The following is a 27,581-nucleotide window of genomic DNA, read 5'->3' as shown; positions in this document are numbered from 1 at the left end:
GAAAGGAGAGGAGAGATTTAAGGCCCAAAGTCTCTTCCCAAAACACAGCCTGATATTTTTCACTTCATTCAGTCATACTGCCTGAAATTCTGCCAGTTATTCCTTTTGTGTTGGTTAAGAATTAAGAGGGTGAAGTATTAATAGTTGTTCGCACTATAAGCTGAATTATAGGGTTTTAATTAGATTGCTTTCCACCTAACCCGTAGGGATGAGAAAATTTTATGGAGGTAATCATTTTTATTAGAAATGTTTAAAGGAGAGGAAGTGAGAGGTAATTTTGGAGTTTTGACTGCTTGGGGAACACTATGGATGTTTTGGAGGGCAGAGGGCACTGGGTAGAGGAATGAAAAAATAGGGTTCTAAGGGGCTGAGAAAAGAATGTAGAAAGGGGATGGAAGGATTCCAATAACAATTTCCAAATCTTCTTAGAGGGAGGACCCTGATTTACCCCCTTCCTCCCAGAGACAGAATGAAAGCAATTTCCCTCTTTACAAAATTGGGAGGAGACAGGATAGAAAGAATGATGATGATGATGATGACAATGACATAGCACTTACCACATGCCAAGCACTGTTCAGATTAAATATTTAATCCTCTTAACAACCTTAAGAGGCAGAGACTATTATCTCCATTTTACAGGTAAGGCAGGTGTGCCCTGTTAGCCTACCCTTAGGCCTGCAGAGTCTGGGGTTACAGGGCAGAGAGGACAGGGGTATAAAGCAGCTTCTCTAACTGGAAGCCCTCTACCTCCCACCACGAGACATCTGCCCTGGGGAGGACAGGCAAACAAACGGGGCCAGAGGTATTTTTAGTCACATGTAGTATGTATGCCTTCAGCTGGGGGGAGGGAAAGCAGGATATTACCTGACATCACCATGAAAGGAGGTGAATATCAACTACGGATTTGGTCTGTTTCTACACTTAGATTTTAAAGTGGAAAGGGAGCTGGTGTGTATAAGGAGCAGACACAGTATAGGCACTGAACTTGGAGTCACAAGACAGGTCTGGACCTCACAGGTTGACCTTGGGCAGGTTAATCCCTTTCTCTAGGCCACACTTTTCTCAATTACAAAAGGAAGGCATTGTATGAGAGTTAAGTTTCTGAGGTCCCTTCCAGCTCAAAATCTGTATGATTCTAGAACCTGGGGGTTGGGTGTGACAAATTATGATCTCTCTCTCCCACTGCATATGTTGGAGAGCGTGATATTTTGGGTATAAATATGCCAATGTCTGCCGTCTGTATGTGTATATTCCAGCTATATGACTAAAACTTTAGTTGTTTGTGGATAAATAAGGGATGCTTCTTGGTTTTCTCCAGGAGAGACCAAATGGCTCTGTGACACAGTAAACTTCTAAGATCACTGACTCAACGTCTGATGGGAGGGCAAATGATTCCAGAAAAGGTTGGAGTCTGTCATCATTCTTTAGCATGGTTTTTAAATTTTTTTTCCATTTTTTTTTTACAACCAAATTTAATTTAGTCTTGACCTCAACCCTGTGAAACAGTACAGGATTTTACAGAAGAGGGAAGAGACTCAGAGATGAAGTGACTTGTCCAAGATCACACAGCCTGTTAGAGGCAGAGCCAAAACAAAGATCTAGGGCTTCTGACTCCTGGCTTGTATGTTCTTCCTAGTTCTGTGCTGGATGTTAGAAGAGACCCTGTGCATGGAAAATGGAGTCAAAAAGGGTCTGCTTCTAAAAGGCCAAGTGGAGGCCCCTGGCCAGAGGATGCCAGCTGACCTGCTTGCTCTATTCCCATCTCTGCAGCTGCTGGCTGCAGTGTCATCTCATTCAGAGCAGAGGCGCAGAAGGCTTAAAGATAATGGCTATTTCAAGAGCCACTATGATTAGAATTAATTAGAATGTCAGAGGGCAGTGATAAGAAGTAATAACATTCTGGAGCCTCTGGCAAGATGTGAAAGCTGTTTACTAACTCTTCTCAGAGCCTAATTTGCTGTCTTTCTTGGGCTCATTTCCGTAAAGCAGGGATGGGCTCATACCACCTCCCAGGGTTGTTGTGAGGATCAAAGGAGACAATGAGGTAAAAGTGCTTCAGAAAAGGTACACAAAAGCGTGCTTGTTCATTCAACTTAACCAACATTTACTGAGTACCTACGATATTCCAGATACTGTGTTAGGAACCGGAGGAAAAGTAAGACAAACAAGAAACAAGGGGCCCAGAATCGCCATTACTATCTCTCCTAGTGCCTTCTGTCTCTTTACCCGTCATGTCTCTTCTTGTCTCGGATCATATGAGGAAGAGTGGGCTCTGCAGTCCTGTCCAATTCCCCAGCTAAGTGCTTCTGTCCCAGGCAATTCTTGCTATGGCCCAAACTCTGGGCCTCCACTGGACCAGCAGAGGGCTCCCTCTGCTATAGTTCATTCAGCAAATCATTAATTCACTTATCATAAGCCAGGCATGGTTCTAGGTGCTGGGGATACAATGGTGAGCAAACATACAAGGTCCCTGCCCTCCTGGAGTTCACTGTCTACCGGTGAAGGCAGACCTTAAACAAATCAACGTGAGATAAATATATATTCACACATCAGGGTGAGGGTGTTAACGAGATGGGGAGAGAGAAGTGGAACTCAATTTAGAAGGACTCCCCGAGGAGGCACGAAGCTGAGAGCCACAAAGCATGAGAAGTCAGCTATGCACGTAGCCTGGGGGGGAGCCCTCCAGGCAGAGGAGTGGGAGGGAACACGGTGTCTTCAAAGAACTGACAGAAAAGCAGTGCAGCAGAGACCAGAGCACGCAAGACAGTGATACTCCGTAGAGCTGGAGTGAGAGGCAGGGGCTGGACCACAATGGGCCTGTAGACTGAGGTGAGACGTTCCCTGTAAATGCACTGCACTTCCAGTGCCTTCTGTTCTCTTCCCAGTGCTGGTAAAGAAATGACTTGGGCTGTTCTGGTTCTGTCCTTCCATGATGGTGACGAAAGGCTGGAGGTTAGTTAGAGAAATCTGGCATAGTACAAACCATCAAAAAATTGTTAGCTTTATCTCCTTCACTTTAGGCGACTAACCTCTAAACTCATCTAACCCAGAACCTATGAACTCAGTGAGGGATACCAAAGATTTTCATCCCCACCCCTACATTGATCACGAATCTACAGAAATAAACTAATTCAGTGGTCGTTGTGCCTGTTGCACATGGACTCTTTAGTTTGCTCAGATGGCTCACATCTTTGGGGTGCAGTATTTACAACTTAAAACCTAGAAGGGAAGGTAAATGTACACAGGTAACAGTAGTAAAAGGAAGAGATAATAAGTCACAAGACAGGTAACAGAGAGATAGGATTGAAACAATAAAGTTCTTTCAATTCCACGTTATAGGAGGCATTGGGTGCTCCTTTGTTACGAAAACCAACATCATGAAGTGGTAAATTATAAGGGATGCAAACCTGTAGGAGATCACAGGAGTCGAGTAGAAATAGGTGCTCTTATGCCCTGCAAGTAGCATGTAAATTAGGGAGGTAAATTGGTACTTTTGGTAACTTTCTGGAAAGAAAGTTAGCAATATGGATCAAAAGCCTCAAAAAAATTCGCTTTGACCCAATAATTCCACTTCCAGGAATCTACTCTAAAGAAAAAAAAAGATTTATTTGTAGATTTAAAGATAAGAATTTTCATAATAAGGTCATTATACTATCAAATGATTATAAACAATTATCCAATCTGGATTATATAATTACATTATGGTACATCCTCGTGATGTAATAGTATTTAAAGGAAGTTTCTGAAGAACAGTAATGACTTTTGGAATGTTCAAGACATCAATTTAAAGGAACATGCCATCTAAATTACAATATGATAGGATAAATGCTTTTACAGAGGAAGGTGAGAACAATTGAGGGAATGAAGGAAAGTTTCCTAGGAATACTGACATTTGATGTAGGTCTTAAAGCATGTGTAGGAGCTTCCCGGCAGAAGGGAAAAAAAGGACCAAGTGGAGACCCCTAAATTCCGTAAAAGAAGACTGAGAAGGTAATATACCTCTTGAGAAAGGTTTGTAGCAAACATGCCTCTCATACAGCCACGGTCTGCAAGCCCCGTTATCTTTCCTTAGGTGAGTCGATGAGCCACGTCCCTGATCGAATGAGTCCCCTCCCACCCGAGAAGGGACTGGCCCTGCAGGATGCACCCGCGGGTGGGGCTGGAACCGACACACCGCAGCCCTTGGCCGCTGTGCCAGGCAGATCCCTACGCTCAGACTCCCGCGAGAGAAATAAGTCCCTCCCAGACCTACCTGCAGCGCCAAAAACGGACCCCTAGTGTTGACGCAGTGCGCAGGCGCAGTCGGCGGCTGGCCCGTTTCTGTGTGAAGTTTCACACCTTGATGGAGGTTGCGTGAGGCCTCCGCAGCTGAAGAGGGCGACTCCGAGGTAGACGCCAGGCCGGGTAGGGGGTCCACACAGCCAGAGGGGACCTGGGGAACCAGAGCGTTCCCTCTGAGCTTTGTCGCCTTGGTTCTCCCAAGCCACAGCCTCCCAAGCGCTCCCCCGGCCCTCTGGGGTCCTGCTCGCTGCTACCTCTCTGATCTGCCCCACAGCTCCTCCTTTATCCCTTGAGTCACCCCTCTGTTCTCCCTGAGGGACAGAGGTGGGAGGGTTTGAAAGGGGAGGTTAGGAGGAAGAAAGTCTCTGGCCTAGGTGCAAGCACTGCCTTCTGGTCTGGCTTTTGGACGCCTGACTTCTCTTAGGCAGCGCAGGGTTTGGTCTGACTTGTTTCTCCCTTGCGAATTGGGGATCTCCATGATTCCCCACCCAAGCTGTTCAGGGGCTGGGGCCCTGCTGGTCTTTCAAACCCAGTAATGAGCTTGGACAGGCTCGGGGCTGTTTACTTAAGGTACCAGTAGCTCTGGACAAAATCGATCTTGATGCAGGGTTTAGACCTCCCTTGGCTTCACCTCTGTAGAATGTGGGGTGTCTGGAGGTCTGTGTATCTGAAGGACACTGGGAAATGTGAGGAGAAGATGTTTCCTCTTTAAAATTTGAAGGTCTTGTCACCGGCACTCTCCTGCTAGTCACAGATGCCAGTCACTGTTGTCTTAGACTTGTCCCATTGTAGCCACTTACCTGCCTAGCCCCTGAAGGCGATGAGCTTCCTGTCACTGGAACTTCACTTCTCTGTGGCCTCACCTGTGGAAGTTCTCACAAATGCTGCTTCTCCTCTGACCCAGATCATGGCTCACGTGGACGAAGCAGCTCGCCGGTTGTCCAAAACTGGATCAACCCTCTATGCAGTGCTGGGGCTTAAGAAGGGTGCTTCACCTGAAGACGTCAAAAAGGCCTACAGGTTCAGACATCAGCCCCTTATTAAATCCTGCAGTTGTCCCCCTTGAACCCTTTTCCGTCTACCTTGCTTTCTGACCCATTTTTAAATCCCCAAGCCTTCCCTTTGGGGCCAGGTGGGGCCATCATCGTCTTCAGTGTGACACGGGGAGGAACGTAGACTTGGGCCGCTTGCCTCCCTCCTTTGTACCACATCTCATGCATTCTTTCGTCCCCATCTAGAGACCTATCCCTGTCATTCATCCTAACCCTCCCTCCCCAGCCATTCCCATCCTCTCCCCACCCTCCTTTGGGTATTGCTTGGGTAGGAGACTGGCCTTGAAGTATCACCCAGACAAGAATCCAGGGGACCCTCAAGCAGCAGAAATATTCAAGGAGATCAACACAGCCCACTCCGTACTGAGTGACCCTAAGAAGCGGCAAATTTACGACCGGCATGGCTCATTGGGAATATATATATACGACCACTTTGGCGAAGAAGGCGTCACATACTATTTTACGCTGAATAGTTGTTGGTTCAAGGTACACAATTCTTCCTAGTATCTTAAGAATAAGGAAGGAGGGGCAACCCTCCTCTCTTAGGACAGCTAATTCTCCTCTCCTAGGACAAATGCTTCTGTTGTCTCATATAGCAGGTGCTGGAAGGATTGAGGGAGGGGAGCTTGAATGGAAATACACAAGAACTTCCGGATTGAAGCCATTCTTTCCCACCTTTTAGATGCTTGTCCTCCTGTGTGCTCCGCTTACCTGTTGCTATTGCTGCTGCTGCTGCTGCTTTTGCTGTGGAACACTTAAGCCACCACCCGAGGAAGCAGCTAAGACAAAATATGAGCTGAATGTCCAGAATCAGCCTCCAAGTTCAGGTGAGAACCACAGGCAGGGACTGGGATAAGAGCTGGAATAGGGATGCAGGAGACGGTTGGGGGTGAAACTGTGAACTCCCAACTATGGGAGTCTCAAGTCAGTATTGGGGCAAAGTGAAGAAAGAGAAGGGGATACACTTGGTTTCTGAGTTTGTTTATGCCACACACTGACAGTTTGAATGTGATGTTGGCCTCCTATGACTGTTAAACTTAACGAATGGGGTGGGAGTTAAGGAAAAGAATGGGGTGGGGGAGCTTCCCTGGTGGCGCAGTGGTTGAGAGTCCGCCTGCCGATGCAGGGGACACGGGTTCGTGCCCCGGTCTGGGAGGATCCCACATGCCGCGGAGCGGCTGGGCCCGTGAGCCATGGCCGCTGAGCCTGCGCATCCGGAGCCTGTGCTCCGCAACGGGAGAGGCCACAACAGTGAGAGGCCCGCGTACAGCAAAAAAAAAAAAAAAAAAAAAGAATGGGGTGGGGGACTGTGCCTAGAAAAGGCAGTAGTCGAAGACAAGTTAGAGGATGCAGTTCTTTGCATTTACTCAAAAGAAAGGTAAAGTGCCTGAGATGATCCCCTCAAGTGTGGGTTGACTGACGTTCACACCAGTGCCACCTAGTGATGTGAATGCATAACTGCAAGGTAACCATTTTTTCACTAGTGGACTAAAAACTTGTTACTAAATGTTTACATACGTGTTTTTCAAATTCCATTACAGGACACAGAGAACATTTTAGAAGAGGGGAAGATAATTCTAGTGATGATAATTATTAAAAGATGAAGAAGAGTGAGGTATGAAAACTGAAATGCCGCAATAATTAAAGGGTAAGAAAAGGTTAGACACTAACTTCAGATGAGTCATTAGTGGAAAGTTTATATCTTTATAGTATGGACTCTACAGGTATTTGTATCCTTACCTATAGGGGGCTGGCTTTAAATTCTGGGTGATCATTCCTTCTGGTTAATAAGATGCCATCTTCTTCTGCCCTTAGGTGCTGACCCAGTGTGGGTGCCTTCTGCTGCCCAGTCCGCTGGACTCGGTGAAGAGAAGAGCAAGTAGCCCTGTCCTGACATTGACTCTGATTTTCCCCTCTACTTGTAAGACTCCCATCTTCAGAAGCATCGATGGCATCCATCCCAGTGAGGATGCCATCTTTGTCCTTGATGGTATAACTGACCTTGGCCATACAGGGTCACCCAGCTATTCTTCTTTTTAGCTGCAGTCCCAACTTTAATCTGTTAGAGAGCAGCCCTCATATCCCTACCCTTGTGAGGTCTTAGGCAGTGATGACAGTCTTTTCCTGAGCATTCTTTTTCCTGTGCTTTCCTTGGGATTTGAGCCAATGTCAGCTGGTAGGGTCAGCCACTTGCGATATCTCCATCAGGATCCTGATAACCAAGCTGGATGGATCCTGTCCTGGAGCTGCCATACCAGCTAACCCTTCTTTGTTGCAGTTCTGTGTACCAAGAACTCTTAGTGTCAGCCACATTCCTAAGCGAGTACACCTTTCTGGGGGCTGGTCTCATCTTCTTCGGTGCCCATGCCTTTGGCATTGCCAGCCTCATTCCATACCACCATGAGACAACTCAGGAAAAGTATCAATGCTTTTGAGGCTTAGGGGTAGTTATCCCACCCTTGGATTCTCCCTGGACTGCGGCTGCCAGCATAGCACCCATTAGCAGGGCACCTGTGGGTTGACTGAAGTTCACACCTCAGTGCCTGCCTGCCTCCGTCCTTTTGACCACATCTTATGCAAGCTGATCACTATATGTTTTGTTCTTAAAACTGGGGCATGGAACGTGTGATAGGGTGAAGACTGCACTTTTACAGACCCTTTCCCCACGTGTGCCTCGTCGCACTGTCTGTTTCGTATCCTCATCACACCATTTCTCGTCTACGCAGGGTCAGAGTCTAGTAACTCCTCAAACTTCTCTCTTCTGACTGGGAGAGGGGCTAAGGGATGTCCGTGAATAAAAGAGCTTTTGTCCAATCCCAGTGCATATGTTGGGCCCCAAAAAGACACATTGTGCCTGGGATAGAGAAGAAGTAGGAGAAAAAGATAAGAGGACCAGTGTGCACATCTGAGACCAGCCTGCCTTGGAGAGCAGGAGTCCAGGACAACTGTGGAGCTGGGGCAGAGGCTTCCCAGAGCCTTGTGATGATGACTTTGTCGGTGCTCTAAAATTTCCCTGTAGACTGATTCCCCTGGTGCCCGAAATAAGTCCCTGGCATTCAGGTCCTTTCTGACCAGCTCAGCTACTCTCAATTTCCTAACAAATTTAAAGTCCTTGGAGTGGCTCCAGTGATGTGTTCCTGGACCAGAATCCCACACTTTCTCAGGGGCTTGCTCATGAGGTAGTCCCAGGGCCTGGCACACCTGCCAGCTCCAGCCTCCTGGGCTGCTTTTCCTAGGCGGATATAAGAGAGGTCTGGGCAAAACCAAAAATGGGTCCAGAAGTGTTGAACCAGAGCCTCTGTCTCATCTCTGGTGCCCTTATTGTGAATCACAGGGTTCAGAGGAAGAGGGCCAAGGTCACTGGCTAAGCCTCGGAGGCAGAAACTTTCACTGACTGTAGGTCTGGCAGGATCTTTCCTTCCACCCTGAGCCATGGATGGTACCTCTCATACAGGCCGGTTCAGATTCTGTGTCACTGCCCTGAAAGAGGGGCCCAGGCCAGAGCATGGGGGTCAGGGACTCACAGGAGCCCCTTGAGTAAGAGCCCCTTTGCTGTCCTACCTTCCACCATAAGCGGTGAAGCTGGCTCTTGGTCAAGGGAGTCACCGTTCCTGAGTGAGTCAGGGTCACTCGGTGACAGCTGTGGCTCGCCTTACATGAGCTAAATTGGGAGCTGGAATGTCACACACAGATGCCCCTTGTTCCCCACCCCCACATTAAAAAATAGTCTCCTCTCTGGGCAGTGAGAGACAAACAGTGCCGCCCATAGAGTGGACAAGAGTGGTTTGGGAAACAAAAGGAGAAATTCCCAGGGACAGAGCCATTCAGGGAGGGAGGGATAGAAAAAGCTACGTGTGCCTGGCTGGGGTACAGAGCAGAGACTCAAGAGAGACACAGACGTGTCTGAAAACAGCTCTCTAAGACAAGGCAAGTTGTTAGAGGACGGGACAGAAGAGATAGCAGAGCTATTTCGGGAGTGCGCAACAGAAGGGAACACGAGAATCCGCAGACTGTCTGAAGTAAACGAGGAAGGGTCCGGAGGCAGTGAGGGAAGGCCAGAACCAGGGTCAAGGCCAGGGTAGGCACGACTGCTGAGGGGATGAACTTCACAGTGGGTTTCAAGCCGCTGCTAGGGGACGCGCACAGCATGGACAGCCTGGAGAAGCAGCTCATATGCCCCATCTGCCTGGAGATGTTCTCCAAACCGGTGGTGATCCTGCCCTGCCAGCACAACCTGTGCCGCAAGTGTGCCAATGACGTCTTCCAGGTGGGCCGGGGCAGGGGCAGGGCCGGGTAAAGCAGTGCAGACTCGTGGGAGACTTCTCTTCAGGTCAGCGCTGAGATCCCAGAAGGTGATGGGAGGAGGGTTCCGTGAGGTGGGTGGTGGCTGTCCTGGCTGAAGAGCAGAAGAAGAGCCAGGGGTCCTAGCAAATCCCTAAGCATGAGTCAGCAGCTGCTCTGCAGGCTGGCGAGTACAGCCTGTGCATGGACAGCCGCTGGGATGCTGGTATCTACAGAGGAAAGGAGACCCCCTTAGAAACTGGGAGGGAAGTGATCCTCCACCAGGCTGTGTGACAGTCTGTGCTAGACTCTGCATTCCAGTTTGGAGTTTGAGATTTCGAGAACAATATGGAAAATCTGGAGAAAATAGCAGTGAGATAATGAAACATTAAAAAATAAACTCGGGGGCTTCCCTGGTGGCGCAGTGGTTGGGAGTCCGCCTGCCGGGGCAGGGGACACGGGTTCGTGCCCCGGTCCGGGAGGATCCCACATGCCGCGGAGCGGCTGGGCCCATGAGCCATGGCTGCTGAGCCTGCGCGTCCGGAGCCTGTGCTCCGCAACGGGAGAGACCACAACAGTGAGAGGCCCGCGTACAGCAAAAAAAAAAAAACCCAAAAAACAAAAAAAACCCAACTCTGTGAGAAAGGTCCATGATGACAGTGAAACTATTCATATTTAAAGCAAAGCTGAATGCATCCATCTTTGGGGGGGCAGAGTTAGACAGTGGGCAGGAGACTAGGAATCCTCTCAGCTGAAGTTCACACCTGTGTCCCACCTCAGACTGGTCAGTAAAGGGACCTGCTGGTTAAAATGGATTGAGGTCACTTAAGCAGGGAAAAGGCAGAGAATAAATTTTACTTCCCCAAAATGTAACCAGTCTTGGCTTATGTGTGGTCATGGAGCAAAGCATAGTTAATCAAATTCACAGATATCATTTTAGCTCCTGGTTTCAAAAATAAAAGCACATATCAGAATGGTTTATATAAATGGGTTTTCTTTCTTGCCCCGTGCCCTGGTGTAGGTTCTAGTAACCTATAAAATGAAAAAGGATCAGGGAGAGTGAGGGATAAAGGCATGTATACACACACACACACACACACACACACACACACCCTTGCAAATGAAGTAAAAACTCAGAATAGACCAGAGTTGGCTGGCTTAGTAGGCATGGCAGCAATAAGGAACATCATGAACACATATTCTTCATCTGTATCAGAAATTATGAGGAAATGTGTTGAACACAGTGATTTTCAACTTAACCAAGAAAATGTTTCCCTTTTAAGTTCTTTAGGGGCAGCATGTTTGGGGGAAAATAATGGGCTGGCTAATTCAGGTCATTCCACAGCTGTGCCCTGTGACCCACCCTTTGCTGTCTTCCATCTTCACTGAACTCCATGGTCTCTCCTGCCATCTTCCCATCAAGGCTTGTTCCCATCTCCTGTTCCTCTTCGTGTCCAAACCTGCCATTATTTGGCTCCAGAGAACCTCAGAGCCAGTGATTTTCCCTCTCTGGGATCTGCTTATCCCGGGCACTAAGTCATGTACCAGAGGCTATGCCTCGCCCACTGTCTTGGGTTTTCCCTCGGTCTTAGTAACACTGAACATCCTTCAGGCTGAGATGCCTAGGAGGGAATGACAACAAGATTTTGCCATCCCTTCTCATGAATTTGTAGTGAAACGTCGTTTCATTAGAGCCTGAAATATGTGAAAGCAAAACAAAGTTTTGAAAGTGAAGGTAACGTGTTCTGTAAAAAAACTGGTCAGAATATTAAAGTGCATGGCACGCAGTGTCACTGGGTAGAGGACCCAGGGACGGTCCTACATATGGAGGCTAGAAGATGTTCCAGTCCATCCTCTGTATCTAGACACACTGTTTTGGTTCCTTGAAGCTCTGGGATACTGATCTGGGCCCTGAAAGACCTGGGAATTGTTTGGTACAGAATATTTGGGAGAGAACATGATTCCCAGAGCTTTGGGATGGTTCTGTGCATCTGGACTACTGTGTATCCTTTAAAGTGCCGGGCACCCCTGGGCCCTCCAAGGAGAGAAGTTGAACAGCTCATTTCCTTGCTGCTTTATTTGGGGTGGCCTGGTGGGAGGCTGACCCAGTTCTTCAGCTGCACTATGTATACACATCTCAGTAGACCTCCCTCTGAAAGATGAGCATATTTAGTTTCTTCACACATTGCCTCCACATTTTGACAACTCTAGGCATAATCAGATTGTCTGTTTTCTAAGTATGGGGACAAGAATAGGACTTGTGGTTTCTCTCTCTTAAAACTACTTAGGAAGAACACCCTTAGAACATTGCCTAGAAAGTTAATAGGACTTAGAAAAGTGATACCAGTATATTATACACCCCCCACACACTTTTTTTTCAAACGCTATAGGAATTTATATCATGAAAAGTAAATCTTCACCTCAGGCCCTATGTAATTCCCTTCTCCAGATGGAGGTAGCCATTACCAACTTTCTTGGGTATCCTTCCAGAAATTTTCCATGGTCCGGTACTCGTTTCTGTGTGTATGTGTGTGTGTGTATACACACACGTTTAAACTAAATTCATCCTATACCTGCCTTTGTTCACTCTCTTGGCCATTGTTTCATATCCACACATTCTGATATGCACCTTCGTTTTGGGGACTTCCCCGGCGGTCCAGTGGTTAAGGCTTTGCACTTCCACTGCAGGGGGCACGGGTTTGACCCCTGGTCAGGGAACTAAGATCCCACAGGCCTTTCGGCACAGCAAAAAAAAAAAGTTAACGCACCTTCCTTTTTCATGGCTGTATAGTTGTCCATTGTTGTAGCTGGGCCACAGTCTGTTTAATCTGCACTCTGAAACATTTAGATGATGCTCAGTGTTCTGCTGTCCTCAAAACTGCTGTGATGGGCAACAAACAAGAATTTGGAGAGATTATGATCTTATAACATCAGGTTAACAAAAGAGCCAGGAAGCAAAATTTTAAAAGTTAAAATATTTCATTGAGGTAATTCCCTGGCAGTCCAGTGGTTAGGACTCCAAGCTGTCACTGCTGAGGGCCCAGGTTCAATCCCTGGTCGGGGAGCTAAGATCCCACATGCCACACAACACAGCCAAAAAAGAAAAAAAAATTTTTTTTCATTGAAAATGTTGAACCATATTAAGGGTTTGGGAGGAAGTCATCCATAATCCCACCTCCTCCAACACAACTATTTTCATGTTTGCATATTACTTTCAAGTGCTTGTCTCATACATATTTCTACTTGGTTGCCATCACAATTTAACTAGTTTTCTTCAGAGCTGTGATACAGCTCTCTCCCTCCCTCTCTCTCTCTCTCTCTCTGAATTTAAACAGAATAAAACACCAAAACACCACATTAACCCCCTCTAATTTCTCTCTCTCTCTCTTTCCCCGCACTTGCACCCACTCAGCTACCAAGCATTTTGACTAGAGGAAAGCTGTCGGTGTGGGAATTTGACACAAACATCTTCCCATGTGTTTCTGAATTTGTAAACTCTATTCACTCCTAAACTACTTTAAAACAGCCTTCGGTTTATTTTTATACCTGCCCCCACTTCACTGTGGGCACTTGTTTATGAGCTGCACCCTGTTGTAATTTAACAGGCAACCAGAAGGGCTTGTAAGAAGGTTGATCAGAAACAGCTTTTCTGGATGGTGTCCATGTAGGGAGAGATTTACAGAGATGGGAATAGCAAGAAAGGGGCCTCCTTCTCTCATAAAGGGCAGTCTGGGAAGGAGATGACCTCTTTTACTTCAGCCTGAATTCCACTTCTTTACCAGCTAATTGTTAGGACCTGCTGTCATCAAGTACAGGCCAGCTGGTGAAAACCCTACACAGCCTGTCTCCTCGGCCACTTCCACCTGCTACTGAGGGCACCAAGACATCCCCTCCCCAGCCCAGCCTTGGGCAGGTCTCCTTTTTGAGAAATTGGTTCACTGAAATTTTGTGAATTGTGTTAACCTTGTAGCAGGCTTAGGATCTTCCTTTAGGGAAGAAACTGGGTTGAGTGGGAAACAAAATCATAGAGACTCAGCATTCCTGGGCTCAAGTCCCACCAGCTTCTTCCTTAATTTGTCATGTGATATAAAGCAGGCTATTTCACCTCTTCAAGCCTGTTTACACATGTGTGGATGAAACGGAGGTTTTAAACTGATCTTTAACATCCTTGTAATTCTAACAATCTGATTTCACAAATTCAAGAAATATCATTATGGATTTCCATTTTTTCAGGACTTTGCATTGTTACTAGCATCCTACCTTGGTTCACTCTTCTGCTTACCAGCCCTCCTTTCAGCCAGCCTCCATTCACAAACCCCTGTGCCACACTCATTGCTAGGTTCTGTCGGGCTAGCTCACCACCCAAAACCCCTTCTCCACCCACAGCTCAGCTTTTGCCACCAACACCTGTATTCTTCTAAAGCTCAGAGGAAGAGGGCCAAGGTCACCAGACCAAATGTCTGGTCTTCTGCCACCATTTTCCTAGTTTCTCCAGTGTATTCTGAGGGTCTGGCCCAGAGGATCTGCATGGTCCACTATTCATCATCGGCCAGGCCAATAGTTTAGGGGAGGTAGCCTCCAACAACCCCCCTTCCATCCTGGGCCAGTATCCCCAATCAGCATCACTCTGGATAGCCAGGAAAGTGGGGAAACATTCTGAGATAAGAATAGATTTGATAGAGAAACTGCATTCACAGAGCATCTTTCTAGATGGAACATTTCTATTGGATGCCATGGACCATTACAAAAGAAATAGAAGGCACCATATAGCTCTTATGCCACACAAAACCCCTGATCATGGCCTAGAATTCCATGTATTTATTCCACTCCATTTTATCCTTCACGGTGAAGAAAGAACAGTTATTTCATGTCCTGTGGTTCTATGTGGTCATATATTTTTAAGGTCTAGATTAGGATTTTTAATAACCATTTGTACAGTGCTTTATAATTTATAGAGTACCTTCACATGTGTGATTCCATTTGAGTTAGAATCAATGTTATTTCCATTTTACAGGGGAGAACACAGGAAACAGGTTACAGTCACACAAACAAAGGGACAGAGTAGGGACGTAAATCTAGGTGTTTGTTTCCTAGAGTGATGGAATTTTCTCTACACATCACATCATTGGCCCGTGAAATTTTACTTTATGGGGCTGGCTCCCTTGTGTAAATGTAAGATTTAAGCAAAGTTATTTCTTAGTCTTGAAAGAGAAAGATAAGCAGACGCAGAAGATAGCTTATGCTAACTGGATATCGGTCAGCTGAGAGATCTTTAGCCCAAGGTGGGGACTGTCAGCTATAGAGACGTGTTAAGGAAGTTGCCATGGGCACCTCAGAGTGTAAAGTTCCTATTTGTGGTGAGACCATCTGGGGACTCACGATCAGGGCAGGAAGTCATCTCTTTTTGTGCTATAGATCCCTTTTTGGTTTGTGAAGCCTATGGATCCTAAGGACAATGTATGTGTGTTTTTTTTAAGAACAGGGTTTTTAAGTGCATAAATTATAACATATATGATTATAAAGAAAACCAATTGCATTAGAATACAGCATGCAGTCTCAGTGGGGGTGATATTGCTCCAATTATATCTGTGGTATTAAAAAAATTTATTGCAATTTTACGTTTTATTTATTTTCTGCTCTTACGTAAAACTTTATTCCCCAGCTCTGTTGAGGTATAATTGACAAAATTATATATATTTAAGGTATACAACATGATAATGTGATATATCTATACATTGTAAAATGATTACCACAATCAAGGTAGTTAACACATCCATCACCTCACAGTTTCCATTTTTGTGTGTGAGGGGTCTAGACTCTCTCAGCAGATGCCAAGTACACAATATAGTGTCATTAACTACAGTCACCATGCTGTACATCAGCTCCCGGGAACTTCATTTTATAACTGAAAGTTTGTGCCCTTTGACCAACAGCTACCCATTTCCCCACCACGAGCCTCTGGCCACTGACTTTCTAGTCTCTGCTTCTATGAGTTTGACATTTTTAAGATTTGTGGTGTTAAAATTTAATTGCGGGGGATAGCAATTGGGGGGAAATGTCTTAAAACGCTCTTAGAAGAGGCAGGAGTGAAAAAAAGCTTGAGAAACGCTGGAATATAATTACCAAAATAATTAGAACATGTTTTTTTTTTTTTTTTTTGCTGTACGCGGGCCTCTCACTGCTGTGGCCTCTCCCGTTGCGGAGCACAGGCTCCGGACACACAGGCTCCACGGCCATGGCTCGCGGGCCCAGCCGCTGCGCGGCATGTGGGATCTTCCGGGATAGGGGCACGAACCCGTGTCCCCTGCATCGGCAGGCGGACTCTCAACCACTGCGCCACCAGGGAAGCCCAGAACATGTTTTTTGATAGAGTAATATATGTGCTTCTCGATTAACACATTAAATAATGAGATGGGGGAATTCCCTGGCGGGCCAGTGGTTAGGACTCTGCGCTTCCACTGCACGGGGCACGGGTTCGATCCCTGGTCAGGGAACTAAGATCCCACATGCCTCATGGTGCAGCCAAAAAAAAACAAAAAAAAGAAGAGAGAGAGAAGGAACAGTGGGCCTAACAACTACTATAGTTTAGAAGTAGTGATAAGCATAAATTGTTTTTGGAGATTTGATCAACAACTGTAATGTGATATGAAAATACCCGTGATTTCTGTTGGTGACAAAGTCACAGGTACTTCTAAACCTACGTGGTTTGTCGCCTACCTTCATAATTGAAGAAAGCGCTCAAGTTCTGCTAGGCACGTCAGTGAAAATGAAGATGTAATTGTTTTCTCATCGAGGTTCACAGACCCCTTAAGTTGTAGTCATGGATCTTTTGGGGGCTGTGGCCCCCAGGTTAAGTTCTCCAGCATTTATTCCCCAGCTCTGTTGAGGTATAATTGACAAAATTATACATTTTGTCATACAAAATGTATACAGCACACAGCTTCCGGTGTCTTCCCAAGCATCCAGTCTTGAAATGCCTGAATTGTCTTACTCCCTCCTTTCCCCCACAGCCCACCCACAGCCAAGTGATTGGCTAGATTCCACCTCTGGCATCCCTAGTCTTTGCAGGATTACTGCCACTACCTGAGGCCAAGCCTGTGACCTGCACTGACTATGGCTCTTGCTTCTGATCTGTGCCTTTAGATCAGAAGCAAAAGCCATAGTCTCCTCTCCCATGTATCCAAATCACCTGTTAGATTAATATTCTAATTTTCTCTTGCAGTTTAGAAACCTTGCCTATAAAGTTAAGTTCAGATCTTTACCCTTGGATTCAAAGCCCTCCATGTTTTTACCACAATTATTATTATTATTATTTTTTTTTGCAGTAGACGGGCCTCTCACCGTTGTGGCCTCTCCCGCTGTGGAGCACAGGCTCCGGACGCGCAGACTCAGCAGCCATGGCTCACGGGCCCAGCCGCTCCACGGCATGTGGGATCTTCCCCGACCGGGGCACGAACCCGTGTCCCCTGCATCGGCAGGCGGACTCTCAACCACTGCGCCACCAGGGAAGCCCCACAATTATTTTTAAAAAGCCCTTCTTGGGGGCTTCCCTGGTGGCGCAGTGGTTAAGAACCCGCCTGCCAATGCAGGGGACACGGGTGAGAGCCCTGGTCCGGGAGCCACAGCTACTGAGCCTGCGCTCTAGAGCCCGCGAGCCACAACTACTGAGCCCACGTGCCACAACTGCTGAAGCCCACGTGCCAACAGCCCGTGCTCCGCAACGAGAAGCCACCGCAACAGAGAGTAGCCCCTGCTCGCCATAACTAGAGAAAGCCCGCGTGCAGCAACGAAGACACAACGCAGCCAAAAAACAAAGAAAAAAAAAAAAGCCCTTCTTGGTAAACCTACCTTTCTAGCTCCTCCCCCACCCCGCAACCCCTGCCCGTCTCAGGACTCCTCTGTCTGTAACCTAAACTCCTATAGTATCTCTGATCTCCTGAAACTCCTTCCTAACGACCATCTCCTGCTTCCTGTCTACCCTGTCTTTAGATGGTATCTTCTTAAACACCTCCTCCCTCGAACTAACATAGTTCCTTTCTCCTAAATAGCGTTTTCACTTGTTAACTCGTCTGGCACTCTAGCGCCCCCTTTCATTCACGGCAGGATTGAGCATTGCACTTTTTAAAAGTAAAGGGTTTTTTTTCTTCCCCCAAACCCAAAGTCCTTGTACAAAATTTGGAAATTATATTAAAAAAAAAAAAAGGAATCACCCACAATTCTATCACTCAATGGAAATGATTGTCAAAATGTTTAATTTTTATTTTATGTATTTTATAAAGTAATTTCATGGTCTATACAAAGATATTTGGTAAATGTAGATGACTACAAAGAAGAAATTCTAAAATCCTGTAAATCCCATCACCCATTTCAAAATTGGGATCCTACTGTCTCTATAGACTTATACCCTGCTTTTTTCATGGGTCTCTCCCCATGTTAAGAACTGTTAAAGATAGTTGCATTATAATTCCTCTATAACTCATTTAATCTTTACTATTAAATAACCAGCATGTTAACTATCTGAAAAAGCAATTTTACTGTTCATTCTGGTTACAAAAATAATACAGGTGTATTATGTAAAATTTAAACCTCACAGATAATACAAATTGTAGAATGTATAAATCCATCTAAATACACTAGGGCTGTTTCAGAGGAGATGGGGTTTCAGGAAGTGCTGACATCAGGCGGGAAGAGGGCGATCCAGGGACAGCTAGGGACTGGCAAAAGCAAGTGAGATACCGGATCACAGGAGCCAAAAGGTTAAACAGAGTGGGATATGGTGGCCTGCAAGGTGTGAGAGGAGAAGGTTGTTATGAAAACCAACAACTCCCTTCCCCCACACTGGTCAGTATTCTTACCATAAATATATCCATTAAGGCTCATTGCTCAGAAAACATCAGCCTTTGAAAGGAGCTAGTGCTAAGTACAAATCCTCTTTTTAGATCTGAGGACATTTGAGCCCTAAGAGAAATTATTTTCCCAAGGTCATAAATGGCAAATCCCAAACCATATCTTCAGATCAGTGTTACTTTCCCTACATCATCCTGCATTAAATGCCCTCTGTTAAAATACAGAGATGTTGCCAAGAATGGGTAACAATTTTATCTACATATCCAGTACAGGTGACTTTCTCAAGGTAGCCACCTAGCATTTGCAAAAGGTTTGGGACACAAGACACACAAGTTTTGATAAGGGGAGGGAGTCAGAAAAGGGTTAGAGCAAACATCCCAAGCTTCATTCTCGTTTCACCTTCCTGATGTTTGCCAAAGCTGTGTACCACCTATGCTATGCTTGAGTATTTCTATTTAAAGGAACTCACATTTTAAAAAACTTTTTATTTTACAATATATTGGAGTATAGTTGATTAACAATGTTGTGGAAAGGAACTCACCTTTTTTTAAAATAAATTTATTTTTGGCTGCGTTGAGTCTTCGTTGCTTCACACGGGCTTTCTCTAGTTGCGGCGAGTGGGGGCTACTCTTCCTTGCAGTGCGCGGGCTTCTCATTGCGGTGGCTTCTCTTGCTGCGGAGCACAGGCTCTAGGCACGTGGGCTTCAGTAGTTTTGGCACACGCGCTCAGTAGTTGTGGCTCACAGGCTCTAGAGCGCAGGCTCAGTCGTTGTGGCACACGAGCTTAGCTGCTCCGTGGCATGTGGGATCTTCCGGACCAGGGATGGAACCTGTGTCCCCTGCCTTGGCAGGCGGATTCTTAACCCCTGCGCCACCAGGGAAGTCCTGCCAGTCCACCTTCATTCCAGCCAGCAGGAAGGAGAGAAGAGGAGGAGTAGGGCCTGCCCTTCCCATTAAAGATACTTCCTAGAAATTGCACAAAACATTTCTATTTATATACCATTGGCCACAATGCAGTCACCTGGTCATACTCATCTGGAAGGGAGGCTTGGTCACATGGTCTTTATTCCATGTGTCTTGCTAACAACTCAGGGGCTCTATTATTGAAGAAGAAGGGGTGAATATCAAGCAACAATAAGCAGTATTTACAAGTCTTTCATCTCTGCTGCTCTCCCCAGATTGACTGTTTCTCTTCCTTGCAGACCAGCCTTCTCTGTTCACAGTGTCTGACCCCTCACACTGTCCACTTGCACAGATTTTGGGGTGGCCACAATGTCAGCTTTTAGCCCAACTTCACAAGTCTTTTTTCAGTTCAAAAGCTGCACATGGTCTAGTCACCTCAGCCTCTGTGACTCGATTCCAAGTTCCTAGAGGGAAAATTTGATTGGTCCTGTTGGGTCAGGTGATCACCTCCTCAATTCTGAGCCAAGGATCGGTGGTCTGGGCCACGACAGGGCTCTCCCTTTTAGGATGGAATGGAGAAAGTCCCCTAAGAGGTGTAAGTGGGAGGAGGTGGTGAGCAGCTCAGGTAAACCCTTCTTCTGAGCTTCCTCCTGTCATAACACGCAGCCCATTGGATGTGGCTGTCGGTTTGCTCTCCCTGAGGGTAATGTGACGTACCTGTTCATGTTTTATCCCCAGAGCCTAGCAATTACCTGACACACTCAATGTTTATGGTAGGATGAATAATCCAATCTTGTCCTTAATTGTACAGAGGTTGAATGCTTGCCCAAATATGCATAGTAGGGCAGTGTCGGGGCAGCACAAGAACCCAGGACTACTGATTCCCAGTCCCTGGAGTGATTTTCCCGAATTACCCGGCTCGATATGTCTGCCTCATTGTTCAGCACTTGTCTCCGTGCCCCTGACCTTGGCTGCAGAGAATATCCCCCCGATGTGGCCCGTGAGAGCCCCAGGCTGGAGGACTGCAACACTTAGAGTCCATTTCCTACTTTGGCCTTCCTGCTGAGGTCAATGTCTCCCCACAGCTCCAAGCTGGGCCCCTTTGAGGAGAGCTTGCCCTAACTAGGCTTGATCAAGCTAGGCTCTGGATGCAGGGACACTCAAGGAGGTGGGCTGAGTAACAAGGCAAAGGTGGGAAAGTCTCCATGGCCACCCACCGGGAGCTGCTCTCAGAGGAGCACCCAGCCATAGAAAAGAGCCGATGCTTCCTCTTCACCACTCTCCTACTCCCCAGTCCCCATGACATCCCCCCTGCCTCCTCCCAGTTCCCCCATGACTCACTGTGCCTTTCTCTCACGCTCCCTGTCCCCACAGGCCTCAAACCCTCTGTGGCAATCCCGGGGCTCCACCACTGTGTCTTCAGGAGGCCGTTTCCGCTGCCCGTCTTGCAGGCATGAGGTTGTCCTGGACCGACATGGTGTCTACGGCCTGCAGCGGAACCTGCTAGTGGAGAACATTATCGACATTTACAAGCAGGAGTCCTCCCGGTGAGCTGTTAGGGTCTCTTGTTTCTCTAAAGTGCAGGGCCTGGGACACAGGCAGGGAACCCATCAGGGCCAGAAGAGAGGAGCTGAAACGATCAACCTGCCTCTTCAGTTTAGTGATGAGAGGACTGGACCTGAGAAGAGGAGGGACTTGCCCCCAGCTCGTCAGGTCACCCAGCTCAGGCAGCCTCTGATTCCTGGTTAGTGCTTCCCCCTCTTCACCTGGGGAGGGGCTGGCCGTCCACCAGCAAGGTCCTTGCCAACCCTCCATGACGTCCCGCCCCACGGGACTTCCCTGCCCTGGAATAGAAACTACTCTTGGATCTAGGTCTCCGCTACGCCGTAGCTCTATTCCTCAAAGGAAGAGCCCCGTGGAAGTCACTTGCCTGCCCAGCCACAGCACCAGCTGCAGGGGCAGAGAAGGTGACGCTGGGTGGTGGAGGCTGAAGAGAAGGTGTTCATGGAGCCTCACACTCTTGCCCCCCACCCAGCCTGGCCCCTGACCCTCCTGCCACCCTGCCCGCTCCCCTCCAGGCCGCTGCATTCCAAGGCTGAGCAGCACCTCATGTGCGAGGAGCATGAAGATGAGAAGATCAATATCTACTGCCTGAGCTGTGAAGTGCCCACTTGCTCTCTCTGCAAGGTCTTCGGCGCCCACAAGGACTGTGAGGTGGCCCCACTGCCCACGATTTACAAACGCCAGAAGGTATCAAGCAGCAGAGGGAGCAGGCGTGTGGGGGTGGGGACATAGGACAGGGTCTCAAACTATAGCCTCTTAGTCCACTTGGTTTCAAAGGCAGGCAGATCAGGGCTGAGGTCCCAAGTCTATGCGTGACTCAGTGTGTGACCTTGGGTAAGTCACTTGACCTCTCTGGCCCTCACGTTCCTCACTTGTAAAATGGGGATGAAAATGCTTACCCCTGAGAGCTGTAAGGATAAAATGAGAAATGGATGCAGTATGGTGGACTCTCAAGGCCATCTCACTGTCACACGTCTAGATTCTACATAAAACATAATTCAAAAATTAAATTGGTAGACACGTAGGAAGTAAAGGAAAGCTCCAAGTGCTGCTGAGGTGGGGAGAGGAGGAGGGGAAGTGGGATGAGAACAGAACCCTGAGTGATAAGCACGGAAAAGGCAGGATTTCCCACAGGGCAAATTATTACTGAACTAGAGAGATGAGATTATACCTCCAAACTCCTAAAAGGTGGGGGGCCTGCAGTGAGGACCCCCGAGGATCCCAGGTTAAACTGGAATCCCAGGAATCCCTAAAGTGGTCACTTGTGCCACCTGGCTTTTGACAAAAGCGAATGCAAATTCTGCCTGGAGGAAAAACCCTCAATTTAGGCCTTGGGTTTTTCTTAGATTAAGAACAACAAAAGATTAGCTCATGATTGAAGATACACAAAGAAATTCAGATACTGGAATTACTGAAGAATGAAAAGTCACTTTGCATAAAATGCTTTAAAATGGAATTTTAAAATAAGCAATAGGGACTTCCCTGCCGGTCCAGTGGTTAAGAATCTGCCGTCCAATGCAGAGACCAGGGTTTGATCCTTGGTCAGGGAACTAGGATCCTACATGCTGTGGGGCACCTAAGCCTGCACGCCACAATGAAGAGCCCGTGTGCTGCAACAAAGATCCTGCATGCCGCAACTAAGGCCCGATGCAGCCAAAAATAAATAAATAAATATTTTTAAAAAGCAAGAATAGACTATCAAAAAAGCAGATTTGACAAAGAACCAAATAGAGCTTTTAGAAATGAAAGTATAATTGTTGAAATAAAACATTCAAAGGATGAATTAAATGACAGATTTCTCTCAGGAAGAGAGGACTGGGTAATTCCCTGGCGGTCCAGTGGTTAGGACTCCACACTTTCACTGTTGAGGGCCCCCGTTCAATCCCTGGTCAGGGAACTAAGATCCCACAAGCCACGGGGCATGGCCAAAAAAAATTTTTTTTAATTAAAAAAAAAAAGGTGGGGAAGAGGGGACTGAAAAAAACAACTTAGAATACAGCACTGGGAGATGAGGAGGTTGAGAATGAGAAGGTTTAACATATATCTAATCAGAGTCACAGAACGAGAGAATAAAGAGAATGGAAAAGAGGCAATATTATCCTAATGGATAATCGTGAAGAATTTTTCAAAATTGATGGAAGACGTGAATCTACAGATAAGGCATCTAGGCCAGTGCCTGGCATCTGGTGGATATTTGGTGAATGTCTCTTCCTTTCTCATTTGGTGGTGGAGGACTTCCTCTCTGCACCTCCTTCCAGAATCCATAGAGTGTGCTTCCACACTTCTTGAATGGCTCTAAACTCTCTAGATCTCTGTCAGAGCTGCCCTGAAGATGCCCTGATGGTGGAGTGGAGGGGCAGTCCTTTCCTGGGCAGCCTGGCCAGGGTGGGAGGGGCACAGCTCTTGACTAGGTCCTCCAGCCCTAAGTGCTGGCCTGTGTGTGTGGCAGACTGAGCTCAGTGATGGCATCTCGATGCTGGTGGCAGGCAATGACCGTGTGCAAGCAGTGATCACGCAGATGGAGGAGGTGTGCCAGACCATTGAGGTGAGCCTGGGATGGGAGGGAGGGAAAGTTTCTGGACTCCTGGAGGTGGATCACAAGTAGTGGGATGTGCTTACCAGGCTGCTGGTTTGAATCCCAGCTCTGTCCCTGACTAGCTCTGTGACTTTGGTCCAGTAACTTAACTTCTCTGTGTTCAGTTTTTCTTGTTTTTAACTATATAAAATATTGATGAGAGAATGATATGTTAGCTACCTCATCGGATCTTTTTGAGAATTAAATGAGATAATACAAGTAATATAGAGAGCACTCATGAAGCTTCTTTAAAATATAGTGTTATCTGCTGAGAGAGTAGATCTTAAAAGTTCTCATCACAGGAAAAAAAAATTTGTAATCTGTGTATGGTGCTGGATGTTAACTAGACATATTGTGATCATTTCACAATATATACAAATATTGAATCATCATGCTGTACACCTGAAGCTAATATAATGTTATATGTCAATTAAACCTTAACAAAATATATATCATTATTATTACTGAAAAGATCTGGGAATCAGCAGCCCTTGGCTGGAGTTCTGTCTCTGCCACTAATTTGTGGTGTAATCGACAGGTCACTTTTCTTCTTGGCTGACTGTGACTTCCATTAAGTCGGGAGTGGGACAAGTAGCCCCGTGCTCTCCCAGTTATGAGGTCTCATCCTTGCTTCCGGTCTTTCAGGACAACAGCCGGAGGCAGAAGCAGTTGCTAAATCAGAGGTTTGAGGCCCTGTGCGCAGTTCTGGAGGAGCGTAAGGGTGAGCTGCTGCAGGCGCTGGCCCGGAAGCAGGAGGAGAAGCTGCAGCGCGTCAGGGGCCTCATCCGCCAGTACGGAGACCACCTGGAGGCCTCCTCTAAGCTGGTGGAGTCCGCCATCCAGTCCATGGAGGAACCGCAGATGGCGCTCTATCTGCAGGTGGGCTTAGGGGGATGGTGTCAGGCTGCCTAGCGGCTGCAGTGGGGGCCTCGGCACAGGCAGACCGGGTTCAAGTCTTATCTCTGGCACCTACTTGCCCCACGGCCTTGGGCAAATCACCCCCTCTGAGTCCATTATTTCCTTAACGAATTGGGACGCGCATCCCCACCGACCCCGCAGGACTGTGTTGGGCATCAGAAATGGGACTTTGCCAGAGGTTGGCACAATGCTTACTCTCACCCTCTTTTCTTCCCTGCAGCAGGCCAAGGAGCTGATCAATAAGTGAGTAGGTGGAGTGGGAAGGGAAAGGAAGGGGCCGCGGGGGCTCCGCTGCCACCGGGAGGGGGTGAGGGTGCTGGGTGTTTCCAAATGAGCCGCTGCCGCTGCGGTTGCCGCAGGGTCGGGACAATGTCAAAGGTGGAGCTGGCTGGACGGCCGGAGCCCGGCTATGAAAGCATGGAGCAATTCACCGTGAGCGTGGAGCATGTAGCCGAAATGCTGAGGACCATCGACTTCCAGCCAGGTGAGGGAGCGAGGATGGGAGGGGGCGGCGGGCCGCTAGGACTAGGCGTCCAGACCCTCCAGGTTGGGGGTCGGGGGATGGGTGCAAGACGGCCAGAGAATCGGGGACTCCAGCTCACCCAGCCTTCCTTCCGCCCAGGCGCTTCTGGGGAGGAAGAGGATGAGGAGGTAGCGTTGGACGGGGAAGAGGGCAGCGCAGGGGCAGAGGAAGAGCGGCTGGAGGGGCCGGAAGGTGAGTGTGGGCATTGGCGGGGTCTGCCTGGCACCGCCCCTCCCCCGGCGATCTCCCTCTCTGCTGCATCAGGGATCGCTTGGGGCCCCTACTCCCAACCTCAACCAGGAGTGGTGCGCCCCCTAGCGCGCGTGCTGAAGTACAACTTTCTTTCCCACCATCCATTCCTCTGGGGGTTTGGGAGTCCGCGTTGGGGGTGGGGGTGGGGAGTGGAGGAGAAACCCTCCTGGCTGGGGAAAGGGAGTGAGCTGGGCTTTGGAGTTGCCTTGTCTCTTTGGAGCGCCCACCCACCGAGCTTTCTTTCCCGGGGACAGGCCTGCATTGACTCGCCCCTGTTGGGGAGGCTGCGCACCCGCGGCCTGGCGCTCGGGTGGTGAAGGGCCTGAGCAGGGACCACCCGCCACCCAGCTCGGAGCGCCGCCGCGGGGGAGGGGCTCAATAAAGGGCTACTGCGTCCCGACCCGCAGCTCCTTTCACTGCTCACTCTCTCAGCCTCGGCTTCGGCGACGATCGCATCACCATCCATCCCAACCTTCTCCTAATCTGGGACCATTTCGGGGGCGGAAGTGGAATGAACCCCTGTTGGGCACCTCCTCGATATCAGGCACGGATTCGCAAGCCCAGTGCCAAGAGGGTCGTGGGTGGTGCGGTGGCACCGGGGCTTGAGTTCCTGGGAGACTTGGGGACGATGGGGACCGCAGGACCCTGGCTGAAAGCCGTTCTCGCGGAGCCCTCCCGCAGCATCTGGTCCCCTCTCGCCGACCTGGGAGCCCCACTTTCCCACGGGTTTACACCCTGCTGTGGTTCCCCGCGCCCCGCAGCAGAGGCCAACGGCTCTTCGGCACTTTTATTAAAAACTAGTAACGCGGAGAGTGCTCAGGGTGTCCCTAGGCCGCTCTAGCCCCGCGGGACTGGGTCAGTTCCTGTCGCGCACGTCTCAGCCCGGGGGTGGGGGATGGGGGTCGAGATTTTCGGGGCCCCAGACCCCGCCGATCACTTGCCCACCGAGTCGAATATGATGCGGTTCTGCTCGGCGCGCTCCCTCTGGCTCTGCGTCCGCGCCAGCTCCAACAGGGTCCGTAGCAGGTGGAAGGTGAGGTCAATGGACAGCGGAGGGTCGTCCCGTCGCGGCCGCTCGCCTGTGATCGCGGATCCCCATCGGCCCTGCCCCGCGCGGCGCGGGAAGCGCTCCGCCAGCAGCAAGAGGAGCGCGCGGGCCCCGCCGCCCTGGTTCCGTGTCCCGGGGCTCCAGCGCAGACTTGGGTCCTGGACCCCGGCCGCCGCCGCCTCCGGGCTCCACTGGCTGCTCCCCGGGCGCAGCTGTGCCAGGAGCAGCAGCGCCGCCAGCAGCGCCGCGCGTCCCGCCGGCCTCATGGTACCACCGGCCCTGGACACACAGGCGTAGCGCAGGGTGAGGTGCGCCAGGGGCAGTCGCAGGGGGAGCCACTCTCCTTCCCGCGCACTTCCAGCGCCCCTGTCGGGCCCCTGCGACTGCTGCCCGGTGCCCACAGCCTTCCCTCCAGCCCCAGCCGCTGCCCAGTCCTGTGCCACCCTTTTCTCCCTCCCTCCCTCTTGGCGGGTCGCGGTGGGTGAGCTGAGCGCAGTCCCGGTGCTGAGGGAGTCTGGGCGGACGCTGAGAGCCACTCACAGTTTGCCGGAGAGCGTCTGTACCCTGCAGGGAAGAGCTCCTGTCTCTGTCCCTCGAGGCGGGCTGTTCCTTGGGGAACACGGGGTCTGTCCCGGGACTGCTGCCAGCCTTATATAGCGCCAGGACAGCTCCGGCTGACGTCAGCAAGGAACATGCACTGATTGTAGAGCAATGACGGCCGCAGCTTCGAGTCCGACCCTTGGGGCTGCGAGACCCCGTGGGGCGCGTCTCTGGAATTGACACCTGGCTCAAGAGAGGGAGAAGCCTGTTGGGGAGTAAAGACTGCTCCAGCCATGAGAGTCCTTCACCTGTTTAGAACAGCCAGCAGTGACCAGGGGACCTGTCCCCAGACCAGACTAGTCCAGATCTGCAGTCTTCTCTGGCACATGAAAGGAAGACTGGATCGTGGGGCTGTCCATGGTGCTGACCTTGCCCTCGGCCTCTAGAAGGGGCCAGAGGCCTCTGGAGAATGCTGTCCTGCTCAGACCCAGTCCCTTGCCCCAGCTATCAGTTCTGTAAACAGAGGCAATCAGGACAGCACTGCTGGCACTCAGCTACCATCATGGTACCCACCCAAGAGGCGTCTGAGGCAGCTTGAGCTGCCAGGGGTTTTGATGTCATTTTAGCCCCAGGATCTAAATTCTAGGGCTGTCTGACTGAGGCACCATAAAAAAGAGGGCCTCTGGTCAGGGTGCTTTCAGACAACAAAAGGCTGGTCCATCTGCTTATAGGTTTGCCCCAAAGCAGGAGTTTAGCCAAGTTAATTTTTCTCCTGGGAATCACAGCAGCAGTATTACT

At 48.9% G+C, this 27,581-nt stretch overlaps 3 protein-coding genes across 3 annotated transcripts; 2 read left to right on the top strand and 1 right to left on the bottom strand.

The window, feature by feature from the left end:
• Positions 1–5,188: 5,188 nt before the first annotated feature.
• DNAJC5G (DnaJ heat shock protein family (Hsp40) member C5 gamma) lies at positions 5,189–6,930 on the top strand (the record flags this gene model as incomplete). The annotated part of the gene is made up of 4 exons (XM_081253905.1): positions 5,189–5,301; positions 5,606–5,819; positions 6,016–6,160; positions 6,875–6,930. 4 exons carry the CDS (start codon positions 5,189–5,191, stop codon positions 6,928–6,930), a joined length of 528 nt encoding a protein of 175 aa, XP_081110031.1.
• A 2,502-nt stretch (positions 6,931–9,432) lies between these two features.
• On the top strand, positions 9,433–26,036 carry TRIM54 (tripartite motif containing 54; the record flags this gene model as incomplete). Its single annotated transcript, XM_081253904.1, has 10 exons — positions 9,433–9,600; positions 20,739–20,911; positions 21,443–21,614; positions 23,377–23,472; positions 24,148–24,381; positions 24,641–24,663; positions 24,780–24,904; positions 25,043–25,248; positions 25,450–25,508; positions 25,628–26,036. 10 exons carry the CDS (start codon positions 9,433–9,435, stop codon positions 26,034–26,036), a joined length of 1,665 nt encoding a protein of 554 aa, XP_081110030.1.
• Positions 25,974–27,573, bottom strand: UCN (urocortin). The gene is made up of 2 exons (XM_081253538.1): positions 26,784–27,573; positions 25,974–26,522 (listed from the first exon to the last, which is right to left on the bottom strand). Exon 2 carries the CDS (start codon positions 26,507–26,509, stop codon positions 26,129–26,131), a length of 381 nt encoding a protein of 126 aa, XP_081109664.1. The 5' UTR covers positions 26,510–26,522; positions 26,784–27,573; the 3' UTR covers positions 25,974–26,128.
• Between the last annotated feature and the right edge of the window lie 8 nt (positions 27,574–27,581).

The sequence above is a fragment of the Mesoplodon bidens genome (genome assembly GCF_964165515.1).
Source record: "Mesoplodon bidens genome assembly, chromosome: 14".
Lineage (NCBI taxonomy): Eukaryota > Metazoa > Chordata > Mammalia > Artiodactyla > Ziphiidae > Mesoplodon > Mesoplodon bidens.
Note: the sequence above shows the minus strand (reverse complement) of the source record. Positions and strands in the feature narration are given on the sequence as shown.